This window comes from Cantharellus anzutake (assembly GCF_015039405.1).
Source record: "Cantharellus anzutake strain C23 chromosome Unknown EI90scaffold_41, whole genome shotgun sequence".
Taxonomy (NCBI): Eukaryota; Fungi; Basidiomycota; class Agaricomycetes; order Cantharellales; family Hydnaceae; genus Cantharellus; species Cantharellus anzutake.
The window spans coordinates 534,812-560,024 of NW_024066991.1; the positions used below are offsets into that span (position 1 = coordinate 534,812).

At 47.3% G+C, this 25,213-nt stretch overlaps 5 protein-coding genes across 5 annotated transcripts; 3 read left to right on the forward strand and 2 right to left on the reverse strand.

Moving 5' to 3' along the window:
- Window positions 1–494: 494 nt before the first annotated feature.
- On the forward strand, window positions 495–1,525 carry EI90DRAFT_1794069 (uncharacterized protein). The gene is made up of 3 exons (XM_039052206.1): window positions 495–885; window positions 1,032–1,272; window positions 1,354–1,525. The coding sequence occupies exons 1-2, from the start codon at window positions 706–708 to the stop codon at window positions 1,254–1,256; spliced, it is 405 nt and encodes a 134-aa protein (XP_038913554.1). The 5' UTR covers window positions 495–705; the 3' UTR covers window positions 1,257–1,272; window positions 1,354–1,525.
- On the reverse strand, window positions 1,204–2,240 carry EI90DRAFT_3067823 (uncharacterized protein). The gene is made up of 3 exons (XM_039061052.1): window positions 1,542–2,240; window positions 1,354–1,486; window positions 1,204–1,272 (listed from the first exon to the last, which is right to left on the reverse strand). The coding sequence occupies exon 1, from the start codon at window positions 2,206–2,208 to the stop codon at window positions 1,651–1,653; it is 558 nt and encodes a 185-aa protein (XP_038913555.1). The 5' UTR covers window positions 2,209–2,240; the 3' UTR covers window positions 1,204–1,272; window positions 1,354–1,486; window positions 1,542–1,650.
- Window positions 2,241–5,004: 2,764 nt separating this feature from the next.
- On the forward strand, window positions 5,005–5,434 carry EI90DRAFT_3067826 (uncharacterized protein). Its single transcript, XM_039061053.1, has one exon. The coding sequence runs from the start codon at window positions 5,196–5,198 to the stop codon at window positions 5,403–5,405; it is 210 nt and encodes a 69-aa protein (XP_038913556.1). The 5' UTR covers window positions 5,005–5,195; the 3' UTR covers window positions 5,406–5,434.
- A 3,084-nt stretch (window positions 5,435–8,518) lies between these two features.
- EI90DRAFT_3067829 (uncharacterized protein) lies at window positions 8,519–8,898 on the forward strand. Its single transcript, XM_039061054.1, has one exon. It carries the CDS (start codon window positions 8,553–8,555, stop codon window positions 8,850–8,852), a length of 300 nt encoding a protein of 99 aa, XP_038913557.1. The 5' UTR covers window positions 8,519–8,552; the 3' UTR covers window positions 8,853–8,898.
- A 2,115-nt stretch (window positions 8,899–11,013) lies between these two features.
- On the reverse strand, window positions 11,014–11,870 carry EI90DRAFT_3067832 (uncharacterized protein). Its single transcript, XM_039061055.1, has 6 exons — window positions 11,566–11,870; window positions 11,426–11,481; window positions 11,330–11,401; window positions 11,091–11,309; window positions 11,056–11,059; window positions 11,014–11,034 (listed from the first exon to the last, which is right to left on the reverse strand). The coding sequence occupies exons 1-4, from the start codon at window positions 11,658–11,660 to the stop codon at window positions 11,188–11,190; spliced, it is 345 nt and encodes a 114-aa protein (XP_038913558.1). The 5' UTR covers window positions 11,661–11,870; the 3' UTR covers window positions 11,014–11,034; window positions 11,056–11,059; window positions 11,091–11,187.
- Window positions 11,871–25,213: the final 13,343 nt, after the last annotated feature.

Sequence of the window (25,213 nt, forward strand, 5' to 3'; positions counted from 1 at the left end):
TACCAACTCTGGGATTGGGGAAAGGTGCAACTGGGCCTCGGCGCTTCGTGATGCCTGTTGCATGCTGTATCATCCGATTTACCCAGTAGCATGGGTACCTCCCCGACGAGCTGCTTTCCCCCCCCTCTTGCCACAAGCAGTTCTTAACTTCAATTATTCGATCTGCCGCATGTTAAACACACAGCCGAATGAATGAAATCACGGCTTTTCATTTGCGCCAATGCGCGCGCCCGCGCAAATGTGAATTCATTCTTATTACCTGTTCTAAAGGCACCTCCCATGACATGATCTCCCCACTTGATATCCTATTCGCTCGCTCGTTGGAGGGGGATTCCCAAAATGTCCATATATGAAGGAACGAGCTCAGTCCCCTCGCTCAAAAGTTCTGGCCTATTGTATTTGCTGATTGCATGCTTCCAGTTGATCGACAGAGGTGGTTCGATTTGGGAGTTCCTTTCCTATCGACGAAACTTCTTCTTGCAATGAGGCTGCTTCGACCAGTTGCTTTGCTCGCGGTGTCCGCTGAGTTTGGTTTTTCTTTTTTTGGGAGCCTGGTAGTTTGTCTGCCTGTGATGCGGACGCTGGAAGCCGCGTGTTTGATGAACACGGTAAATCCTACAAGTTTCTTACTCTTTCCCCCCCTCAACCTCTACAACCTTTCTTTCGCTGGGGTCTATTTGTCGCATCACTTTCCCTGTCGGAACCATGAAAAGGACAAAGCAAGTAAACATAGCACCGCCAAGGCTCTTCTCCTGCATCCTTCGTGCTCTTCTTTTCGCGCTCTGTGCTCAGATTAGTTGGGCGTGTACGTTGAACACCCCAGATCAGATCACGAATGGCGTCCCGTTCCAAGTGTCCTTCACGGCCTGTACGGTGGGTCCTACGGTGAGTTTCTACCTATTGGCTACAACAGGGTCGAGTTCGATGATTGACATCAACCTTTTCAAACGGGGCGCATTGCTGCCCTCCCGAACTGGTGGTTGCCCCCCCCTCCCCCCCGCGAACATCACTATCTTCTTCTTTTGGTGCAGGACCCTGGCACGTTCCAACTTTGGGATCAGGATACCAATACGTTGTTGGTGAGCGATCTAGTCATCGGGTCCCCCTTCTCCGTGTACGTTGGATCGGCCCTCAGGTTATCACAGTCGAGTACTTACTTATGTTGTTTTCATGTTGCGCGGCAGTACCATCGAGACCAGTTCTACAACGGTGTACTTCGTTCTGATAGACGCTTCTGGGTCACAAGCAACAAGTAAATCATATACACTTAACGTTCGTAAGCCCGCACCTTTACTTTGATTTGCCCCCGTACTCATGCTGTTATTTCAAACGATCTGTTCCTTGACACTGTAGCCAAGTCCGGGTGGGAGTTCATTGCCAGGTTCGCCCTCTGTACGCCCTCTTATGTGACCATAGAACTTGGTCCACGTATTGATCCTCCTCCCATTAGAGTACTCCCGTGACCTCGACCACTTCCGTGTACAGCGTGCGTACCAAGTTCCGCGGTCCTATGGCAACATTTTTAATGATCCGGTCCTTAGATTTCTTCGCTTTCGCTTCAATCCCTCCTGTCATTGAGTAGCATCGCTTCAGTCTCGTCTGTGGTCAGTAGTTCTCGGACTCGTCTTTGGCGAAAGTGTTTGATGGAGTTTACAACCATTTGGTTTCCCCACTTTCCTTTCGTTTTAAATAGTCTGTGAACAGTCGGACGACGACGACATCGGGTGTCACAACAACCACTACCACAAGCACACACCTTGTTCCTTCCAGCACCTCTGCTTCCTCCTTTACTAGTAGCAACATAACTCGATCGATAACGTCACAGCCCACCGCTCCAGGGTCTAGCACTTTTACAAGTGCCTCTTCCAGTTCAACCCCGCCACCACCGGGCGGCAGCTCCCCTTCCGCAGGACTTGTAGCAGGTGCTGCTATTGGAGGGATCGTTGCACTAGTTGTGGTGACAGCTTTCATTTTTTGGCTTGTTAGAAAGTTTCGCCCGAATCCCCAACCTAGTCCCGAGTCGGAGCCGACCCCCCCGCCATATGAGAAAGGGGGGAGTGCCGCCGCTGCCGATGGCACGGACCAGCCAGCTGGATATGAAGAGGAGCAACACAGAAGGTCTGGTTCCGTTTCCATCGATGATGCCGCACAGGGGAGCAACCGTAGGTTTTCGGTATAAAGATTGATGATTGGAGGGAATTGAGCCATATTGTGTTTCTCTTCCAATCCTTTATTTTTTTTTCTCGCCCGTTATTTTTTGGGGGTGGTGCCATTTTGCCCTGATTGATAACTCGTCGACCCATTTTCAACACGATCTATCCCCAATATGTTGACAATTTTCCTTCTCTTTTTTGCAAATCTACCCTTTTTTTGGAAGCCGCGTTGCATGATCTGGGTCATGACGCACTTCTGTTGGTTGCAAGAATTTGTGACCATTCGCACAACAAACAATACTTACGATGCAATCAGTATTTGAAAATACATCCCTGGCGCTTCTTGCGCTTAGTCGGGACTGTTGCAATTATTGTGGTGGTAGCCTTCATTGCTTGGAAGACTTCACCTGGGCTTGTTGGGACAAGTTGGACCAGCCGCCTCCGTCTGAATTTAAAAATAGGGGAGCGATGGTAACTGAGGTATAACAAATAGTTGAGGTGTGCGGAAACAGATTCAGAAATCAACGGACTAGAAGAACTAGCCCTGAGTACCTAGAGCAGCGCCCTCGATGACGAATTTAGCCTACCCGAAAACTGACCCCGGAGGCCAGCGCAAGGAGCATGAGGCCGCTGTGCGTAAATACATCCCTGTGGTGGCAGTTCTGGATAGGTTCAAATGGGGCTACCGTGACAAACCTTCATGTGCTGACACACATAGCCGAGGTTCCACCAAATTTAATCTGGCCTCCTATTTACACGGCTCCCTCGGGCTACCCTCATTATCATATTCGCCTCCGGATCCATTCAGGACCTCACCGTGGTCTTCTTTGATTCCGTATTTAGATAGGGAAGCTGTTGTGCATTGCGCCAGCGTATTCATATATATACTTCACTGGGGTCGGTGACCTAAATATCGTGAGTAGACATCATATCTGGCTGTCATGGTCATCCAGGGTCACGGATATGCTTCATGCTGGCATGCAGGAAACTTCACTCAAGGGGTGTGACAGATGAATCGCTGATTCGGGGTTGAGTTGAGTCAAATGGTGACCGGCCGGCAAGCTCGGAATGGAGTCCACCGGCAGCTTTTTCCTTGGAACGCGGCATCTGGAAATAGAATATGATAGGCATAGCCAAGCGGTGCGACAACCGAGACCTCGCTTTGACTAGTACAGCACGAGGCAGGAGCATTATCCAGTAGACAAGAGACGAGAGCGGGTAGAGGCTAAAGTCCCACCGCCCAAGAGGTGAAGAGCTAGACAATGGGAGATGGCCGACAACAAAGGATCTCACTTTAAGAGCAAGCTTCGCAGTGGCCCTCGGAGCAAGTGTAAGAATGTAGTCAATGGCCGTCATCACAGCGTTAGGCCTAGTCAGCTATCACGGGATGTCCCCCTAGCCCCAAAGGTGCAGTCGGTCACCAGAGTGCAGGTGCAATGAATAATCTATGCTCAAACAGAGGTGGGCCAAGGGCTTGTAACGGAAGTTCGATTCATCACCTCGAATCCCCAGCGGTTGAGTGAATGCGAGCCCATTCGCCCATCACGGATTAACTTTTGTTGACTGCTTTAAGTTAGGCAGATGACCCGCATCTCTTTAATGGGAAGAAGAGCCCTTAGTGCACACGTTACAGGATGGCCCGGGTGGGTTGGGGTTCGCCATGGCAAATGGGTCGGGTGCTCCGCACGACTCGAGGAATCGTGGCGGGTGAACAGCATACCATCAAAGCGGCACCTTTACTTTCTGGCCTGAAACGAACGAGCGCGTCAAGGAGGGATCCGTAATGAAGGACGGAATGTGACACAGATTACCGGAAGTGAGGGAGGGGAAAGCGCAATACAACGCTGTAGCGGGCAGGGGAGGCATTGCAAGCGCATGAGCTAGAGGGTGTTCAAGGAATCCAAATGATAGGTGGTAATGAATATGCGTCGGACTCGAATCGGCGCATGAGACACAAGGGAGGATAAATCGTAAATTGCATGACCTGGGCTGAGTGCGATGCTGTCAGTGTCAGACTGTAGTCATGATGTCGCTTTGGCAACATGTCCCACAGGCGGCACGGATGCGCAGCATCCCACATCCGTTCCAACACAGCCTCCCTGACACGTCTGTGCATCGCTTGATCTGTAGCATAGCCTTGTCATACTATAAGTACCATGTGGATAGTTGTCGATTTGATGGCCATTATCCGGCATGTCCTTTGCCATGTTGCGAGTGTAACCGCCAGGCACTACGCCCATATCAGGCTAGTCAGAACAACAGACTGATTCATTATGGGATCGTGAAGTGGTAGAGGGAGCATAAGCTAGAGTGAGCACACATAACTTACAGACTCACCATGTACAAAACCGGGGGCCTAACCATTGTAAACTTCCTTCGCCTTCCGTAAGCAGACACGGTCGATCCAGTTCACCAGCGGATTGGCGACCGTCCGCCCCTGTGTCGACTCCGAATCTACGGTAGGAGCCTCTCTCTAAGATCTCGTGGTGAATAGCCACAATTACAGTACTGTAAGGGTTGGCCGAATACTTATTCTGCTTGACCGTCTTCTCTGTCTCCTAGCGTGAGTCTGAGTACTCTCTGGAGCGCAAGGGAAATGAGCGGGTTGCGGTCAATATACGATCACAGCTGTGCCTGGCCTGGGTCCTGCCGTGTCTAATACAAGTATTAACTACCGCACCCTGTTTCACTCCGGCGGGATTGTCGCAAAGTTTTGATCTGAGTATACTAGCACCCGTTCGAATCCGCGTTCCCCAACAGCACGAAAGTGTGTTGTAAAGCACCTGCCTAAGATGTTTACAGAATGAAACGATGGTCTACCGGCGCCATGCATGTTCTGGGGATTTCATGCAGGGATTGGGGACAGCGATCTCAACGAAACATTATGCGAAAGAAGTGGTAGCTACATTCATATTCCATCATCCACTTTTCAATGTGCTGTCTGGTCTTCAGATGCTGGAGGACAAGCAGGCGTCAGCGTCCTCGTTCTGGCAACGTGGGAACAAGATGCTGGCATAACCATGTGTCAACTCAACTAGATGGATGGACTTACAACCGATACCATGCGATCGTGTGCGCCAATTTACCGGTCCACTCGTGAGCCATCGACATTACCTTGCAGCCAAGATTCGTAATGAGGTACGACACGGGCACTTCACAGTGATTGGGCATGCATGCAAGGGTGTGCTGGCCTCAACTATATATTCGCAAGACCTGATACCTCTATCGTGCATTCTCATAAGGGTTTCTTGAGGGTAGCATAACATTAGTAGCAACACCGTGGCTTGAGTTTTTCTCTGACAGTTCTTGGGAACTTGAACGTTGCCGCATGTTACACATTTCGTTGGGCTCGCGAAGCGAATTCACCGCTCTGAATCATGTATGTGTTTAAGAAGGTGAGTGCTGGCACTCAGACCAAACATGGCAATCCAGCCGCACCCATGTATGGAATGAGCCACCGAAAAATAATATACTTGTCACGGGTTCATGAATTATATGTCTGACTTGTCTGACTTGATCGACATGCTCAGGTCCGGGTTCAAATTTTATATTACAAATGTAGAAGTCACGCTCTGCTTTCAATACAAAAGATCACACGTTACACGGGGATAAACCCAAGTCCGATCATTTAGTCCATTCTGGGAGTGGGCTCAGGCATTTGCCGAAGTCTGAGAGCATGCGAGGTTCCCATGCAGAGAGAAGGAGAATCTAGACACATGCCCAGTTACTTTGCTATGAAGTCGGCACCCAAGCCTGTGTTGGGCTCTACTGCTTATATATTACTTCGCACGCTGTAAAAGTATTGGGTGTTGCGGTCCAGATGGTGGAGTGTTAGGTAGTGGTTTTTATTTTGAAGCCATGGGTTCAATTCCCACTTGGGGTAAATCTTTTTTTTTTTTTTGGTTTTTTGTTTTTTGCATTCCCATCTGGTTGCAGTGGGAATGTTTTATGCACAATGCCAGTAAATTAGGAACACCGGAAAAAAATAGAACTGAATCCATGCCTTCATATAAGTATTCAGGCCAAGCATGGAATACAAAAAAAAGATATACACGGTGGGAATCGAACCTATGCCTTCAAAATGAAAGCCACAAACTAACACTCTGCCATCTGGGCCACAACACCTAACATCTTTATTGCATGCAAAGTAATATATAAGCAGTTACACCCAACACCGGCTTGGGTGTCGACTTCATAGCAAAGTAACTGGGCGGTCTAGATTTTCCCATGGGAACCTCGCATGCCCCAGACTTCTCAGACTTCGGCAAATGCCTAAGCGTGTTGCCACTCCCGGAATGGACTAAATGATCGGACTTGGGTTTATCCCCGTGTAACATGTGATTTTTTGTATTGAAAGCAGAGCGTGACTTCTACATTTATAATACAAAATTTGAATCCGGACCCAAGTATGTCGATCAAGTCAGACAAGTGGGACTGGGCAACTCAGGTTGTGTCCGTGTACCGCTTATGTAATCAGATTTGGGCAAAACATGGCCTTGCAAATGTTCCATCGATAACTCGTGAAACTGTATTCCAAGTCCCAACAAAAACCTAGAGAGTGTGAATATACAATGTAAAGTATGTACTGAGCGCTCAATCAGAAAAATCCACGCATTATAAAATGAGCATGTAAACAGACCAGTTATGGTACCTCAGATAGCAGATCCTGGCGACTCTACAGATCGTGCATTATAGCGTTTTACAATATCTTGGAGTAGTGCCTTCTGGGGCCCAACTCGTACCTTATTGACTGCTGTTCAATTAGGAATAAAGGTGTCCTTAGGGGCCAGCCAACGAGCTTGTTGATCTGTTCAATTAGCTTTTCCCCCATCATTGCAGCAATCACTGTAGCACCCAACTGGAGTATAGTACACTCTAGTTTCTCCTCCTCCACTCTCTTCTTCTCATCTCGTGCCTTCTGGGCTTCACGGCTGGCAGCAGCTTTTGCTGCCTCAACTTTGTCCATAGTTTCCTCTCAAGATTCTGTGTGTCCTCGATGCCGAGCTTCCTTCCTGAGGAATGGATGATGGGCTTCACTGAAATTTGCCCTTATGAAGCCCTCAGTGTTGTTACAGCTATACATCGCCAATGAATTAAATGGGCAGTTGATTTTGATTGTTTTGTATGCAACGAATTTTCCGTAATACTAATACCAATCGCTGAAAATGTAAAAGGGTATAAGGAGCATGGTAGGAAGTTGTTCTAAAGTCAGAAGAGCATCAATTGAGCTGAGTGTGCCCCAGGCATCTCCAGAATGCGCTATTGAGTGCGATGACGTACACACGAATAAACAAATGATCACCCAACAATTTCAGGCTCGTCACACAGCAGCTAAGCATGTAGAAATTCTCCTGGATGTGTAGAGGGTCTTTTTCTATAATTCGGACTGTTGGATTTTTATAAAACGTGCTGGTTGTCGAGAACGGTTGTAGAGCCATGAGAACTCATTTTTTTTACAATTCCTCAGTCCAATTATCAGCTTTTACAATTCCAAGTAACTTTTGATTCAACTTTTTGTTGCATGAGACATTTGTGATGAGTTATAAAACTATACCACAGGCTGCTCTGCGGCCAGTCTAGCTTACATAAGCAGTCCCGTGGGCAAGCTTCGCTTGCCCACCCCCAAGACAAGTCAGACATATAATTCATGAACCCGTGACAAGTATATTATTTTTCGGTGGCTCATTCCATACCCATGACCACACTGTTGGCCTCGATTACATATTGTTTCAAAGGGTAAAAATAGCGATAACACGCACCGATCACTCAATTTGACTGCCGTTTGTGGATCTGCCGAGATCATTCATCCAAATCGGGACGCAGATTTCTTTGTTCCTCTCATCCGCTCGCTGCAAGGGACGACTGACATTTCCCACATGGAAAGCCACTGGCAGCTCCGTTTCCTCGCTCAAATGTTTTCGTCTATTGAACTTGCTGATCCCGCGACCAGCGGCCGGGACATTATGCCAGCAAGAGACTCCTTGCAATGAGGCTGCTTCAACCAACTAGTCTGCTTGCAGTGGCCGAGAATGAGCCAAATTTGGTTTTGGAATCCTTCAGAACGTCTTTCCTCAATGAGGACGGTGGAAACCGCGTGTTTGGTGAGACCTGTACCCCTACAAGTTACTGCTTGCTCTCTGCTTCTCCCCCCTTCCCCACCCACCTCTACAACCTTTCTTTCGCAGCGTGTATCCGCTGCGCTTTTCTTCTGACGAAGGGGAGAGAACAAAGCAAGTGGATACAACGATGGCAAGGCTCTTATCCTTCCCCTGGGCCCTTCATGTCCTTCTTTTCGCGCTCTGTGCTCGGATTGGCTTGGCGTGCACGCTAATCCTCCCGGACGCGATTACGAATGGTGTCCAGTTCCAAGTGTCCTGGACGGCCTGTTCGGTGAGTTCTATGCATTGGCTCCACAATCGATGCCAACTTTCCAAACCACTGCACCTTGTATGGGGGCATTTTCTACCTCCCGATCTGGTAACACGCAACATGGTCATGTTCTTGGCAGGCCCCCGCTACGCTCCACGTTTGGAATCAGGATGCCAATACGATATTGCAGAGTTTTATAGTCCCAGCGCCCCCTTTCGGCCTGTACGTTGGTCGGTCCTGTTATCTTTCTGGTTGATGCTCACAGTCGCATGCCTCTCTTACGTCGCTTCGTGCTGCCCGGTAGTACCATCAATACTGGCACAAGGGTAACCGTGTACTTCGTACTGATAGACGCTACTGGGTCGACAACGACAAGTAACTCCTATGTGATCGACGTGCGTTAGCTTCACCTCTGCTTCTTGGTCCCGTGTTCACGCCACTGTCTTACGAACCTTTTTTTCTCGGTACGATAGCCGAACCCGGGTACTGGGAGTTCATCACTAGCTTCACTCTCGGTTAGCATTTTACCTGACCAATACCTTGATTGACGTATCGATCCTTTACCTGTTAGAGCGTTTCCGTGGTGCGTATTACATTCTCCAGACGCAGGGGGGTTGAAGCGGCATTCTAACCATCTGACCCTTAGATTTCTTCGCGTTCGCTTCAATCTCTCCTGTCATTGAGCAGCATCGCTTCAGTCTCGTCTGTGGTCAGTAGCTCTCGACCTCCTTTTCGGCGAAGGGTTTGATAAAGTTTACACCGTTGGGCACCCACGCTCTAAATAGTCTCTAACCGGTGGCACAACAACCACGACCAGAAGCTCATCGCCTACATCTACAAATACTTCTCCTTCCAGCACAGGCTTCTCAACCGCTTCCTCTACGAGTAACAACACGTCTCAATCGACAACCCCATCGTCCAGTACTTCTACAAGCACCTCTTCCCCGTCATCCTCAGGTCGCAGTTCTACTTATGTAGGAGCTATTGTAGGGGGAACTGTTGGAGGGGTTACTGGACTAGTCGCGGTGATAGCTCTTATCGTTAAGCTCCTCAGACCTGATACACAGTTTAAGAACGTCAATCTTGCCTGTTGTATAAGTGCCTGATATTCTCAACGACAACATTGTATCACGCTGTAGATAGACAAGATTGTGGGGTGACTCGGAGGTATCTGCCTTCTCCAATCGGCCATACATATAGCTTCCCATTAGCTCCGTGTTGATAACTGAGGAAATGGCCTAAACATTAAGACTCCACCCAGTTAGGCAACATCTCTTCACAAGAATCAGCCACCTAATTCCCAGGCTAACCCGGTGATGGTTTCGAGTCCTTCACCGTGCAAGTATTCCGTATCAGTCTGACGTGAGAAGGGATCAACTCCGTCATGCACGGTGCCGGTGCTGGAGGGTCAGACCAGACACACCAATAATACCAATAATATTAATATGATCTCGAAGGGGTTGGTTGCACGATGTGGCACAACAACCGCTACCACAAGCTCACCGCCTGCATCTACAAATCCTTTTCACCAACTCCCCTCCCGTAAGACTTATAGCAGGCACCGCTGTTGGCGGGACTGTTGCAATTGTTGTGGTGGTAGCCTTCATTGTTTGGAAAACTTCACCTGCTTGGGCTTGTTGGTAAGTTGGGCCAGCCGCCTCCGTACGAAGTTGAGAATAGGGAAGCGACGGTAGCTTAACTGAGGCATAACAAATAGTTGATGTGGTTGTGCGGAAACAGATTCAGATCGAGATATCTTGCAGGGCCGGCTAGCTAGCTAGCCTCGAGGTTTAACTCCGACGCACGAGTATCTTAGAGCGGTCTTAGTAAACTGACCCCCGAGGCCAGCGCGAGTCCCGCAAGGAGCATGAGGCCACTGTGCGTAAATACATCTTTGTGGTAGCAGTTCTAGTTCTCGATAGGTTCAAATGGGCACGGACCCGCTTGGCTACCGCAACTGCGTCACACTCTCGGGGTCCGATAACAAACCTCATGCGCTGCCGAGTTCCATCAAATTTCCCTTATTGGCGCGCCTATTACACGGCTCCCTAGGGCAACCCTCATTATCATGATATTCGCCTCTGTGGGGCCTCCGGATCTTATGCATGACGTCATTTTGGTCTTCTTTGATTCCGAATTTAGACAGAAAAGTTGTTGATCATTGCGCCACCGGAGTCGGTGGCCGAAGTAGACATCCATATCTGGCTATCATGGTCATTCAGAGTCGCGTCAAGGGATGTGAATATCTTTCATATCCCATGATGGTATATATGCACGAAACTCCACTCAAGGAGTGTGATAGATGAATCGCTGGTTCGGGCTCAAGATGACTCAAATGGTGACCGGAAAGCTGGGAATGGAGTCCACACGGCTTTGTTTTTTTTTTTTTCCCTTGGAACATCCCGGAATAGAATGTGATAGGCATAACGAGGAGCGATTTGGCTACGGCACAAGGAGGGAGCATTATCCAGTGGGCAGGAGACGGGAGCGGTCGCACCGCTCAAGAGGTGAAGAGCTAAACGATGACAGATAATGAGAGATGGCCAACAACTTGAAGGAGGATCTCGCTTTGAGAACAAGCTTCGCAGTGTCCTTGGCGGCAAGTGTAAAAATGTAGTTGACTGCTCCAAGTAGCGGTAAGCCACTCCTCCCGAACTTCGACACGTTACAGGATGGCTCGGGATTCGGCATGATAAACGAGTCGGGTGCGATGCACAACTCGAGGAATCGTTAATAGCATAACCATCGAAGTGGTACCAAACGATATGGAAGGATCCGTAATGAAAGCTAGACGGAATGTGACAAACACAAATTACCGGAGGTGAGCAAGTGGAAACGTTCGAAGCAAATGCTGCAGGGAGCCATTTCAAGCGCATGAGCTAGCTAGAGGGTGTCCAAGGGACCCAAAAGACAGGTGATGATGATGATGATGATGATGATAACGCGGATATGCGTCGGACTCGAATCGGCGCATGGGACACAAGCCGACGTGGGGGGGGACAGAGGATAAATCGTGTAAATTGCATGAGCGAGGTACACTGACAAATTCATTATGAGATCGTTGGAGTGGCAGAGGCTGGAGCACAAGAAAATAGCCAGAGCGATTCTTAGATTTCGTCGCATTCCCTCTCCTGTCATTGAGCATTATCGCTTCGGCCTCGACTGAGGGTGAGCAGTTCTCGGACGCGTCCCTCTTGAGGAGCGTTTCCCCCATTGCTATTTGTCGGCCCCTCACTTCCTAAATCGCGCTCAATGCGCCGGCACTTTTTTTTTTTTTTTTTTGGCCTTTCGCAATTGCCTGTCTCTCCCGTACGTTTTGAAGCTGCGTTGCGCTTAGTCGAGGCATCCACATACCAACGATGTTTATGGAGGAGTTGGTTGAACCCTATATTCCAATAGAAAGCTAGGTCCTGCCTATGGTTGCACAGTTGAATCAAGGAGCGAAATAGAATTCGGTTTTCCTTATTCCCTCGCCTCGTTACCACGTTCGGGTTGTCGGGACATATATATATAGGGTATTATGACTGTGGGATTGTGTCTCTCGTAGCTCGCGGATGATCGGTGAGATATTTGGAACCAGCGGGGATGGATAACTCTCACTACGTCGGGGGTTGGGGTTGGTGGCCGGAGTTTTGAAAGGAGAAAACGTCTGAGTGCAGGTACGTTGGGCAACTCCCTGGACAAACATCCCAGATAACGTTCCATTCTAATTGAAGGTGGCATGTGGCCTAAGGAGTCAAATCCAAAACCCTTGCGGTAACGCACTGCGTCTGTACTACATGTACAACTTTCAAATCGTAGGGGTTCTGAGTTATTTATCCTGTAGTGTCGCGCTTACGTGTTCATTCCGGGAAGGAGCAATCTCTTTGCATAAAAGAAGTGGTAGCTTTCCCTCAGATATTCCTACGAGCATTTTGGTGGTGCGAATACGCTAGCTGGTCTTCGTGATAACTCGAGAACAAGTTTCGGCAACGTGGGAACAGGTGCACCTCAAGATCGGCTGTTGCCGATGGCTAACCAGTAAACTTGGACGGGTATACATATCCAGCCTCCTGCGAGGACAGGATAACTCGCATCTAAGAACTGGTGTTAGTCAAATGATGACCTAAGATCGCATAGAGAAATTCGGTTTCTGACTTATGAAGTGTTCAATGATTAACTTGCGGGTTCGACGATCCCTCGGTTCCTTTGTAACGCCTCGGCATCTTCGTTCCGCAAGTTGACCATCGACAACTTGCTCAAGTGCTCTATCGCGCTCGAAGGCAGGGCATGGTGCTACTATCGGGTTTGGGTTGGGTCAGGTTGGATATCTCCATATTGAATCTTGCTCCATAGTTCGCATAACGTGTCCGCGTCCTCGTCCGCGACGCTCGTAAGGGCCGTAAGGGCTTGTTGGGCCACGGAGAGGTCTACCTCGGACCCAACAACCAGCCGAAGGAGAGGCTGGTGGGCGCGTGTATCTTTTCGGTGGGCCTTATCACCGTTCCGGAGTTGTTTAAGATATCTTGGGCCTCCAGGAATGGGGAGTGAAAAGTATGACTTTCGATGGCACTTAGAATGGCATTTGTGAGCCTGTTGATCTCTACCCAGTCTTTCCAGTACTTCGGCTGGTCGCTGGGGTCCGAAGTAGACCTCCCCGTGGCCCAACAAGCCCTTACGAGCGTCGCGGACGGCGCAGCGGAATCTATTCTTATCATCTTTAAGCGGGATTCGATGATTGATATCACGAAAAGGAGGTAGTGGGGTTTCATCGAATGGTTTACAGAGGTTGTGCTGCTTCGTTTTCTCAGCATCTCCTGCAACTTTTCCAAATCATCATTGAAAGTATAAAAGGATTATTACTTGCGACGATATCCTCAGGACTCGCTAACCGCTTGTCCACCCTCCAAACGCTCCACACCATCGAGCTTTCTTACTCAGGACTTCTCACCGATGTACATGCCATATTCGCACTTCGTTGTTCCCCCCCCCCCCCCCCCCCATTGACTCCAATAATGATGGAGGTATCAAACCAAGATTCAAACTCGTTCCGAGTATAACTGCAAAGGAATATGCTGTGGTCTGTCGCTATTTTAGCCTTGATAGAAGCTGGCAACAGCGAGCCCGGCCCCGAGCCAAAGTACTGGCAAGACTGGGTGGAGATCAATGGGCTCATAAACGTCATTATAAGTGCCATTGAAAGTCACGCTTTGCAGACTCCGGGAGGCTCAAGCTATCTTAAACTCCGGAATGGTGATAAGGACCACCGAAACCATTCGATGAAACCCCACTACCTCCTTTACGTGGTATCAATCATCGGATTCTGCTTAAAGATGATAAGAAGATATATAGGTTCCACTGCGCGATGTGATGTTGAAATCCGGCTATTGGATCTACTATAATAGCACTAATGGAATGCCATTGTTAGTACAGTTGAGCCCAAGCAAACACTTGAAAAAAATTTGCCAATGGAAAGGAACTCCCTAAATATGCACAAAACGCTTTCTTTTACATGTCGGTGTTCTTTCCGTGTGTCACAATAGCCCAAATTGAAAATTTTATTTCCATTGAACCGCAAAATTTTGCCAGCAGCCAAAAAATGGGCACTGGGGCCCAACTCTAGTACTATTTGAAAGGTTTATTGAAAGGGACATGATTTTGAACAAGTGCTGATGATATATGCGGCAATGTGGCAGCAAAAGGGTTGTCTTAGTTTGATGATTGAATCACGAGACCAGATTGCTCCCGACCCGAACACTGCCAACCTAAACTCAAATAGAGTTAGGGCCTATGTCAATTCTGAGGTACTTGGGACCTATTGAAAAAGTCACAGAGTATATCTTAGACTCGAGTGATGAGGACGAATGGGACCCCTACTGCCGCAGGAGTGAATGGAGCCCTGGAATTCCTTTTTTGGCATGCAGTGACGAAGATTCCGACAGCGACAATGTGTATGAAAGTGGAGAGGATGAGGCAGTAGAGAATCTGGCTAAGAGAGCCAGAGATGCCATACCATCCGAAAAATGGCTTTAATTATTCAACACAAATGAAGTTGGACCTCGCACAGCAGTCTAAAGAGAGGGGAGATGGTGTGCCCGGCTCCCATTGTGACTTCGATGACAATAACAAACCACTTACCCTTCAATTTTTAGTGATATCTCACTCACAGACTCGGGGCCCATATGGAAAGGGGCCGGTTATTGCCAACTGTTATAAAAATGGGGCCTAATTGGCCCATTTCTATAGTGTTCGGGTGCAGGAGGGGGCTGTGACATTGAGAAGATGTTACAATTAATGTAACAGATGTTGTAACAGTGGTGTTTACAATAACATGGACATTGGGTGTTTTGGGTGATAATCATTGGTTAAGTTGTTATTATTTACATATCACGTGACTGTGTACTGTACAGAGCCCATAAGAGGCTAGAAATGGGAAATTCCCATTTCCATAACACCAACAAAGCGCCATGGACACAAAGACTGTATGCACAGAGAGACTGTCAGGCAGGTCTGAAGCAGACAGTGCTAAGTGCATTCTCTCTGAAGAAATCCAGCACCACTATTGGACCTGCCACCACAACATCATGCAATGATGTGCCATCCAGCAACACATTGTCTGGCACCCCATTTTCCAGCAATCCATTGACTCCTAGTTCCCCACCCCCCAATGGCTCACCCAATGTTAGCATTTGTCATATCTGTGCATACCCGACCCCTACCCGACTTCCAGACCTCCACCCTCTTCACCTCCGGAGTCATACCCTACCGCTGCCGTTCCGATACTCACCTCTGGTCCTGGCAACACACCTCCTCTCACCCCCCATGCCACCTCTGCTCCTCCTTCCCTCTCCTTCCCTATCTCCGTCTGCTCCGATACTCACCTCGGACCGAACGCCGCCCCTCTCACCACCCTCCTACTACTCCTCCTCCTCCTACTCCGCTCCTCCTTCACAACACCTCCACCCTCCTGTCACCCTCCTATGCTTCCACCATCCGCTCCGATATTCACCTTCGGACCTGACAACTCTCCTCTCTGCCACTCCTCCTCCCTTACCTTTCCCCTCTCTCCTCCCTCTGGTACTCTTCCGCCACCCTCCCGCCAAGTTACGACCTTCCACCACTGTCCCGTACTTCGTACTCGGACACTGCTCATACCTTTGCTCCGAGCCTCCGTCATAGTCCCTACCTCAGACTTTGACTCCACCTCGGTCTTAGTCCATTGCATTGGTGACCTCATACTACGTAAAAACCATTGCCAATATCCCTCGGACTTTCCACCCAGCCTCCGTAACCTCTGTAAGCTCCGCAACCCCCAAGCTTCGCGGATCGCCTTCAGCACTTTCGCCGCTTGTAATGTATCTCTCGCGTTTTCCCCTCATCCCTATTTGGACTACTGCTTCTTCCTATTCTAGCCAGTTAGTCATCATCCCCACTTCTCCTCATCCTCCTGCCCCTCTGGGCCTCGCCCTCCCTACCTCCTTTCGGATGTATCACAGGTCCTGCCTTATGACCTTTGGTACCGCTCCGCTTCTTCTACCCTTTGTTCCCGTTCGGACGTCTTCGTTCCGATTCGGTACCCTTTGTTTTCCTTGTGCTTTTGCCCCCTCCATTATATATATCGGCGCTTGTACATACTCGTTTTGGTTCAGTCTGAAATCGACCTGAAATGCCCCCTAGAGACTTCCTGCTCACCTACTGTGAAATTAAGGACCAAATGGACAAACAGCAATGGCACAGCACTCCGCTTGAGTCGCTGAGGCCAAGGTCCCTCCATGCTAAGTCTCCGATTCCACTCCGGAGTCATCTGTATCCGCCCCATTCTAACAGCATTACAACCTGTAATGAAGATGTACAAACCCTCTCACCCATCATCAATGGCCAAGTTAAGTGGAAGTGTGCAGCACACATGTTGGGCCTTCCCTTACCAACCAATGAGAACCCCCAGACAGTTGAGGGCAAACAACAGTGCAGAGCTGCCAATTATGCATTTGGAAATGATTATAATGAAGTGGTGGGTGAAGAGGAGAATGAAATTAGCGGTGGAGATATCAGGGATGAGGAAATCGAGGACCTTATAGATGATGTGAGGTCCATTGCTCCATTAAGCAGGCCAAAAACATGGGATGAGCTTTGAAAGAAGGTTGATAGTGTTCTAATGGATCACTGTCAGGGCACGCTGCCACCGCCGCCGCCACCACCTCCTTTCCTTTCGTCTCATCCTCTCATTCCATTCTTCTTTCCTTCTTCTCTTTTTCTATCTTTATACAGATGACCTCTCTTTCCTTCCTACACTTGTAGCACAGACACATCTGATGCTGAGCACCCCATAGGGGCACTGCAATGCCGGACGCGCCATGCACTCCTACTTGTATTTCCCCTCCAACACTCAGGATCGACTGCAGAGCCACCCGCAGTAACCTGGCTTCGTCTGAGGGTGACGTGGCACCTCCACGTGACCCATTCACACATGTATATAAACTAAGCCGAAGCAGGACCGAAGAAGTAACCTTCTTCTCATTTCCCACTTCAGGCAAGTACCCTAGTTTAGTCTAGCTTCCCACCCTAATAACAATACATTTCCCACTTCAGCCTGAGAAGCCACACAGGGACGTATGTAAGCCTGAGTGAGGGCTGCCCACTATACGGTCTCACCGCCCTGCTGCCGTCTGGGCCACTAGCGCTGAGTGCTACGCCACTGCCTCTGCCTTCCTCAAGCCGTCCCTGACAATCACAAAAATACGAAAGTAGTCAGTATGCCACTTACTCAGGTGAGTTCTTTAATCATGACTGAATGGGCACACCACTAATCAATCATGTTCCAGATCACCCAATATAGCCTCCTACAGAGTGTCAGAGCCCGGCCTTGGACTCGGAGGCTCCCTGACCTCAACCCCCATCTGGCCTGTCCTCACACTATGCAGGGCATAAGATGGATAGTAAAAGAAAGGGAAATATATACACTTGCCTATGTGGGGCATAAGATGAGAAGAAGGGTAAAAGTCTCATCTCCCTGCATGGTTGCTATATAAAGGAATGGGTCACATGCCCACAACTATACAGCTCCTAGAGTTGTGTAGTGTGACCCGGAGGGAACATCCAGGTGGCAGTGCCCAGTAAGCATGGGAACGTTCTGGGTGAGTTGCTTGCCCAGAACTGTGGCTGTGACCTGTGGGAACATTCTGGGTGAGCTGCTTGCTCAGAAAGTTCCCACGCTATCCCATGCACATGTGTACACAACACACAAAGGCAACAACAAGGCAACAGTCAAAGAATAAAGGGGGTAAAGTAGGTGGGGAGTCCGGGGCACCCTAAGGCAGGGTGCTGAACCCTGACACAGAGCTGGTTTACCCTTTGCATGAAAGGTTATAAGTGGATCCCAGTGAGTATTCACATTGCGATTGATTGGCATGACGGAAATGGAAGATATTTTGCAGCTCGCATCCGAGCATTAGTGCACTATTATGAGAAGCATGAGTCACTTCCTGTTGAGCACTGGAGAGGGAAACAGAAAGGGACATGTCACCTTGATGATCCTGATGTCAAAAAAGCTATCTGTACATGGCTAGCATTGCAGTCAGCAAAGGATTTGACACCAGAGTTGTTCTGTCATGCACTCAACACAGCAATCCTGCCTGAACTTGGTATCACATTGCAGAAACCTTTGGGACACCAGACAACATGTCATTGGCTGATCAAACTTGGCTATCGTAGGAGTGTGTTGAAAAAGGGAGTGTATATGGATGGGCACAAGTGGGAGGATGTTGTCAAGTACCGAAATGAGGTGTTTTTGCCAAGAATTGTCAGGGACAGCTCCGAAAGTGGTGAGGTCCCAGGGTGTGGGACTCAGTGGGACAAATAGCGGCTATGCATAGTGGCGATCCTGTCATGGGGTGAGCATCCCCAACCACTTAGTCTGAAGTGGGAATGTGAGAAGAAGGCTACTTCTTCGGTTCCCACTCCAGCTGTTATTATATACATGCAGGGTTGATCACATGGGGTGTGCCACATCACCCTCGCACACAGCCATGGCTCTCTGGGTGTCTCTGCAGGAGATCCCGAGAGGGTCCGTTGCAGGTGCAGGGTGAGCATGGCGGCAATGATGGCGATATAGGGATGGTAAGATACAGGAGGGGAAATGGGTGTGCACCCCTGTGATACATTGAGCAGTGGGAAAGGTGGTCCATGTAAGAGAGAGAAAGAAAGAAAGAAGAAAGGAAGAAGAAAGAAAGAGGAAGGGAGAAAGATGCAGTGCAGAGCGGGGAAGCAGAGTGGGGGTCAGGCAGGGCATGTCAGGGTGTGCCCTGACAAGAATGAAGGAGTATGAAGCCAAAATGATTCAGCATGTCTTCAATGGCACCTCTCTAGAGCAAAAAGTGCCAATTCTGGGTGAGACTGATAAGCAGATCATTCCACTCTGGCATGATGAAAGCTGTTTTCACACAAACAAGTTCTGTTGGAGGAACCATGTGCTATGGGAGGCCGGACAAGTTTTTGTACAGCCAGATTCCCACATCCAAGCGAAGAACTCACCTGGACAGCCACATTCCTGCAGTAGCATGACTACTTGGTCACAACACCTTTTCTTCTTACTTATTTTGGTCACTTCAGACTTATCCACAAAGGCCACAAACTATATTCAATCTTTTAAATTAGTTTCTTTTTCCCTCAGTTCTCACACATATAGTGAGACTGAGGTTAGTTGCCTTCTTTTCATTTCTTGTATCTTATACTCATTGTATATTACCTTATAGCTACTATCTACTAGAGCAAGCGGTTATTCTGTTAAGTTCAAGAGACATCAGCAAAAGTCCATTATGCTCCGGAGCATCAAGAGTGGCTGGAGCATGTGGGAGATAAAACAGCAGATTGGGCACTCCTGGAGCCAATAGTGTTCTCCTGGGAGGGGGTTCAGGAGCAGCTGGGAGTGGTGAGGAGTATGCAATGTGCCAGGAGCAGTGGGAGGAAAATTTTGGTCTCTAAAAAGTTGAAAAAAAAAATTTAGGGAAAAAATCAAAAAAAAAATTCAGGAACTATAGTGCCTTTAAAGTGCTTTCAGGACATTTAATTATTTGCAAAATTGAGGAAGAAATGATGGAGAAAAATGGAAAATACTTTCAGAGACCCAAGAAATATGAGAACTGAATTGATGGGGAAGTCTGAAAATTGAATAGGAAAGTGAGGGGAAGCCTTGTAGCATTGTTATTTTCTGCTGTTCTGATTTTTCCTGATTGTTCTTGGTCTCACTCCCAGCTGCTCCTGGACCCTCCCAGGAGCTTTCAGGAGCTTCCAGGAGTATTGAGGAGCAGCTGGGAATGAGACTGTAAGGAATGGATGGTGGAGCAGCTGTGTCTTTATTCATCTTTATTCTTGTTGCATACAATGTAAAACAACTGTATTTACATTTGTATGGCTCAGGCTCAGGTAAAGGGTTCTTTACTCTTTACCCTCACCCCTGTCAAATCTAAGCTTGATACAGCCTACGATCTTGACAGCCAGAGAACTGAGGAGTCACCCAGGTCGGAACCCACACTGACCTTACAGAGACCAAGAAGAATTGGGAAAAATCAGAACAGCAGAAAATAACAATGCTACAAGGCTTCCCCTCACTTTCCTATTCAATTTTCAGACTTTCCCATCAATTCAGTTCTCAATATTTCTTGGGTCTCTGAAAGTATTTTCCATTAGCTGCTCCTGGACCCTCCCAGGAGCTTCCAGGAGTATCTGGGAGTATCCAAGAGCAGCTGGGAGTGAGACCAAGAACAATCAGGAAAAATTAGAACAGCAGAAAATAACAATGCTACAAGGCTTCCCCTCACTTTCCTATTCAATTTTCAGACTTCCCCATCAATTCAGTTCTCATTATTTCTCAGGTCTCTGAAAGTATTTTCCATTTTTCTCCATCATTTCTTCCTCAATTTTGCAAATAATCATATATCCTGAAAGCACTTCAAAGGCACTACAGTTCCTGAATTTTTTTGAAAATTTCCCTAATTCTTTTTTTCAACTTTTTAGAAGTCCCTATTTTTCAAATTTTCCTCATTTCCCTTTATATTCCCCCCTCATTCTCCCCATTTCCCCCCATATTCTGCAAGCCTGAAAGTGATTAAGTTGCCAGATTAATCATATATCAGGCCATAAATTTTTGATTGTGTATTGGTGAGTCTCAGTGTCCTTGATATATAGTATAGTGTTTGATCTAAATGTTAAGCAGTGTCTTGTTGTGTTAGTCTTGTGGTAGGAGGTATTCATGGGGAATCTTCCCTCCTTTTCCTTTTTCATTTTCAAATGCTCCAGGAGCTCCCAGAAGCTTCTCACCCCTATACACTTTGAAGCATTTAAATTGTATCTACTGGATATGTTTGTGCACAAAGCAATGCTCCATGCCCTCCTGGGAGTGCCCTGGAGTACCTGGCCAACTCTGGAGGAAATGAGCTGTTCCTGGACCAGCCAATTTCCTCTTGATTCTCCCAGTGCTCTCCATACTCTGGAGCACTCAGGAGCATAACAATTTTTTGCTGATGCACCATGCACCGCACCGGACTATATTCACCAATACCATTACCCCTTTTTCCTGACCTGCTGGATACCAATCTGGTCCCCATCCTTTCCTGTTTGCCTGCTGGGTTAGATCCCTGGTGTCATATCTGTACATACTCGATCCCGAACCAACTCCCAGACCTCCAACCCTTCCGTCCTTCTCCTACCCTATCTCTGTTTGCTCTGATACTCATCTCGGACTGAACATCTCTCCTCTCACTCCTCCTCCTACTCCTCCTCATGACACCTCCACCCTTCTGTCACCCTCCTACCCTTCTCCCATCTGCTCTGATACTCACCTTCAGACCTGACACCTTCCCTCTCCTCAACACCTCTCCCCTTTCTTCTCTCCTCTCTCTTCCCTCTTCCCCTCTTCTGCCGACCTTCCACCAAGTTACGACCTCCTGCCACTGTCCCATACCCTGTACTTGGACACCACTCATACCTTCGCTCCGAGACTCCATCATAGTTCCTACCTCGGACTTTGACTCCACCTCGGCTTTAGTCCATTGCATTGGTGACCTCATACTACGTTGTAGGAGAAATAACGGCCACACTATGGAAACCCATTATGGAAATATGCCAGATAAATCACAAAAACCTCATATGACAAGTAGATATGAGAAAATAGAAGGACCTGAATTTTAACGAATTTTACGAATTTTTACGAATTATTATGACTATACACGATAAATCGAAAGAAAGAAAAATAGCAAAAATACTTCAAGCTTACTATCAACGAGACGGAATTCTCGGGGGAATTTATAGCAAATATTAAACCAAGAATTAGGACAATCGACCAAGATTTGACTATAAAAATAATCAGAGAACCTCCACGGAAACTACTTTCCCACATCCGAACACGTAGCCAAGGATGGAAGTACCACGGAACGAAGATTCCTCAGGAACTAATGCAAAAGTCAGAGTCGTGTTTACAATAGGAAATGTAGATGTCCTCCAAACGGAACCAATGAGAGTAATTACAGGGGAAACTACCTATAAATGATGGAGATATGACTAAAACTCCTGCAAAACGAGGACAATGTCTAAAAGGCAAGTGCGAAGATTAACTAGTAATGACCGAGACAAGCTTGATAGCCCATTAGAAAGGAAGAGATCTAATCTTAATCCTCCCAAATTTTCATAATAAAAGGATCATGCGTTAATAAGATATCCAATAACGGGAATAGCGACATCAAAAGTCCGAGCTCAGGGAAAAGACGATGTTTGCGTAGGATCCATAATTAAAACATACAACGAAATTTACACGGAAATTATTAAAAATGGGGAACTATAGTTATGCAAATTTTCAGCCCAAACGGTCCAGCCATTGTGAAGTTATACCCATGACGGGAATATAGAAATCCGCATCATGTGTAATGACATGTGAGGGTGGCGATGCGCAGGGAACCGGCCGTCGGAACCGAGATCCGCACTTCGGCAGATCGCGAAGACCAATTTCCGTCCAAATAAGGAAGAGCCTGGTCAAAACAAAGCATGGAAAGTGCAAAACAACCTTAGATCATGAGGGAAAAATCTGAAATAAATCACAGAAGCCCATATGAAAGAAATAAAAACCCGTGCATATCATAAATCCCGAACAATTAAACGGAAACGGCGCCCGCATATCAACGACTATGGGAATGACGCACGTGATTACCGAATGTGCACGCGAACTTTTGCTAACTCAACGAATACCAGGAAATAGGACACAATCTTAGTACCATTGGAAAGGTGGGAATAAATGAAAATTTATGATACCAAGAACGTGAGAAAACATCCATAAATGAATGAGATATAGGGACATGAAGTTAGAAACCAGAAAACACGCGGGAAAACAGCTTCAAGAGGTCCAGAGTCCTAAATAAAATACATAAAAATATGATATCTTCAAGGACGACTTACTATAACAACGAACAATACATATGGAGGATTAGGATGTGATAATACAAAGGGGAATCAGGGAATATGAACGAAATTCACGAAAACCACTAAACTACGACGGACCATGGCGGGAATTTTAGGGAACGATATTCTAATGAGGTGGAGAGCTATAACACATTCGTTTGAGTAATTCTTGACTACTAGCAACTTTTACTTTCAGTTTTAAACCTGAATAATTCACTCATTTACCATTTCAGTCTCATTTTAACTAAATGTCACTAAATAAAAATGGAATAAATCAGCTGAAGGTCTCAGCACAGCCGTACGCATAGTAATGCGAAGTTTGAATTCAGAATCATCGAGTCATAGCAAATTTAATGGTATATATAGGGAATTTGAAATAGGTAACTGCGGCAAATGCAGCGCAGCCAAGTTCTAATTAACCATTAAAATAGCTTAGGCGAGGGAGGGCAATAAGGATTCTAGGCGCAGTCTGACTGCAGTAGAACCGCAGTTCAGTGCAGCAAAAGCACAGTAGAACTATAGCGTGAAAATTTCATTTTTTATTCAGTTTGAGAAAAATACACTGTAAATAAATCCTGTAAATACAAGGTAGAGCGTGAAAAAGGAAGGCGACCCAAGGAGTATAAAAGGGAGACCCTTTCTGCGACTTTTCGCCCCCCTTAGAGAAGTAAGAAAATAGAGTATTATTTTTCTCAAGCATTTCTGGTTGTCACTCCAGTGCGAAAAAGTGATATACAGTTAAGATTGCCACTGTAGTAAAAGGCAGCAATTAAGGAGAGAAATATTAAGTAGATATTTCAACAGGAGAGCTGGTTAACACTCCAGATTTCAAAGTGTAAACACAAAACAGTTATCTTGCTACTGTTAAAACAAGCAATAAAATAAGACAAAAATAAAATAAACCCAAGGGACACTCCAGACACAATCCAAATTCATTAACTGAACAGAATCTTTGAAACTTCACCAAGTAGAAGATTAAATTCAAGTTTAAATCCAAATTAAACAACGCTACACAGAATTACACCTAGACAAATTAATAAATTTCAATAAGAAACAGCTCCGCAGGGCTCGGTTTATCTGTAAGTCAATTCCCAGGAACTTTAAAACTAACCCATAAAAATAGAATTAGCCAAAACACTCGGATTGGTACTATATTTACAATAAATAACACTAGTACACTTCCCCATCCTAACTAAAGAACCAGGGAACAGCTTGGTGGTGGTCTCGTTTGAACCTCCCAACTGACCTTCCTTCGTTCTCTCCTTCAACATAAACACCATTGCCAATATTCCTTGGACTTTCAACCCCGCCTCTGTAACCTCCATAAGCTCCGTAACCCCTGAGCTCCATGGATCATCTTCGGCACTTTTGCCACTTGTAATGTATCTTTCGCGTTTTCCCCTCATCCCTATTTGGACTGCTGCTTCTTCCCATTCTAGCCAGTTAGTCATCATCCCCACTTCACCTCACCCTCCTGCCCCTCTGGGCTTCACCCTCCCTATCTCCTTTCGGATGTACATACCACAGGTTCTGCCCTATGACCTTCAGTACCACTCTGCTTCCACCATCCCTTTGTTCCTGTTTGGATGCCTTTGTTCCGATTTGGACCCCCTTTGTTTCCCTTGTGCTTTCACCCTCTCCATTATATACCAGCACTTGTACATACTCATTTTAGTCTCTTAGTCTAAAATCGACCTGAAATGCCCCCTAGAGACTTCCTGCTCGCTGCCTATGAAATTAAGGACCAAATGGACAAACAGCAATGGCACAGCACTCCACTTGAGTCGCTGAGGCCAAGGTCCCTCCTTGCTAAGTCTCCGGATCCCCTCTGGAATTGTCCACCCTTGCCCAGTTCTAACACCTGGCCTGCTTACAGTGCTGCTATGGGGCCATGGATGGGAACCACTATCGGCACCACTGAGTGATGGACAACAGGTGTGAATAACAGGTGCAAAAATGGTGGTGGGGTGTAGGTGACAGAAGTGGTGAAAAGATGGGGACATTGTGGGACCATGACAGGTACTGCAGACCCTGGCTGAAGTGCAAAGATCACTGGAGTGGACATTATGGAAGGAGGCAATGGTGGAAGAGATGGACCAGCTGAAGAAGATGGGGACATGGAAACTGGTGAGTTTACCACTGGGGAGGAAACTGATGGGGTGCTGGTGGGTATACTCCATGAAGTTTGATGCTGATGGCAACCCCATTCAATAGAAAGCATGTCTTGTTGCTAAGGGCTATTCTCAAATCCCAGGCCAGGATTTTGA

What these genes read in the sequence shown, in the direction of transcription:
- EI90DRAFT_3067823 (XM_039061052.1), bottom strand. Translation starts at nt 2,208, where the DNA reads ATGGCTCAATTCCCTCCAATCATCAATCTTTATACCGAAAACCTACGG.
- EI90DRAFT_3067829 (XM_039061054.1), top strand. Translation starts at nt 8,553, where the DNA reads ATGCATTGGCTCCACAATCGATGCCAACTTTCCAAACCACTGCACCTT.
- EI90DRAFT_3067832 (XM_039061055.1), bottom strand. Translation starts at nt 11,660, where the DNA reads ATGACAGGAGAGGGAATGCGACGAAATCTAAGAATCGCTCTGGCTATT. An exon ending in AACGATCTCATAATGAATTT is followed by an intron (nt 11,482 to 11,565) that starts GTCAGTGTACCT and finishes CGCCGATTCGAG; the next exon opens with TCCGACGCATATCCGCGTTA. An exon ending in CATCATCACCTGTCTTTTGG is followed by an intron (nt 11,402 to 11,425) that starts GTCCCTTGGACA and finishes CCCTCTAGCTAG; the next exon opens with CTCATGCGCTTGAAATGGCT.
- EI90DRAFT_3067826 (XM_039061053.1), top strand. Translation starts at nt 5,196, where the DNA reads ATGGACTTACAACCGATACCATGCGATCGTGTGCGCCAATTTACCGGT.
- EI90DRAFT_1794069 (XM_039052206.1), top strand. Translation starts at nt 706, where the DNA reads ATGAAAAGGACAAAGCAAGTAAACATAGCACCGCCAAGGCTCTTCTCC. An exon ending in CCTGTACGGTGGGTCCTACG is followed by an intron (nt 886 to 1,031) that starts GTGAGTTTCTAC and finishes CTTTTGGTGCAG; the next exon opens with GACCCTGGCACGTTCCAACT.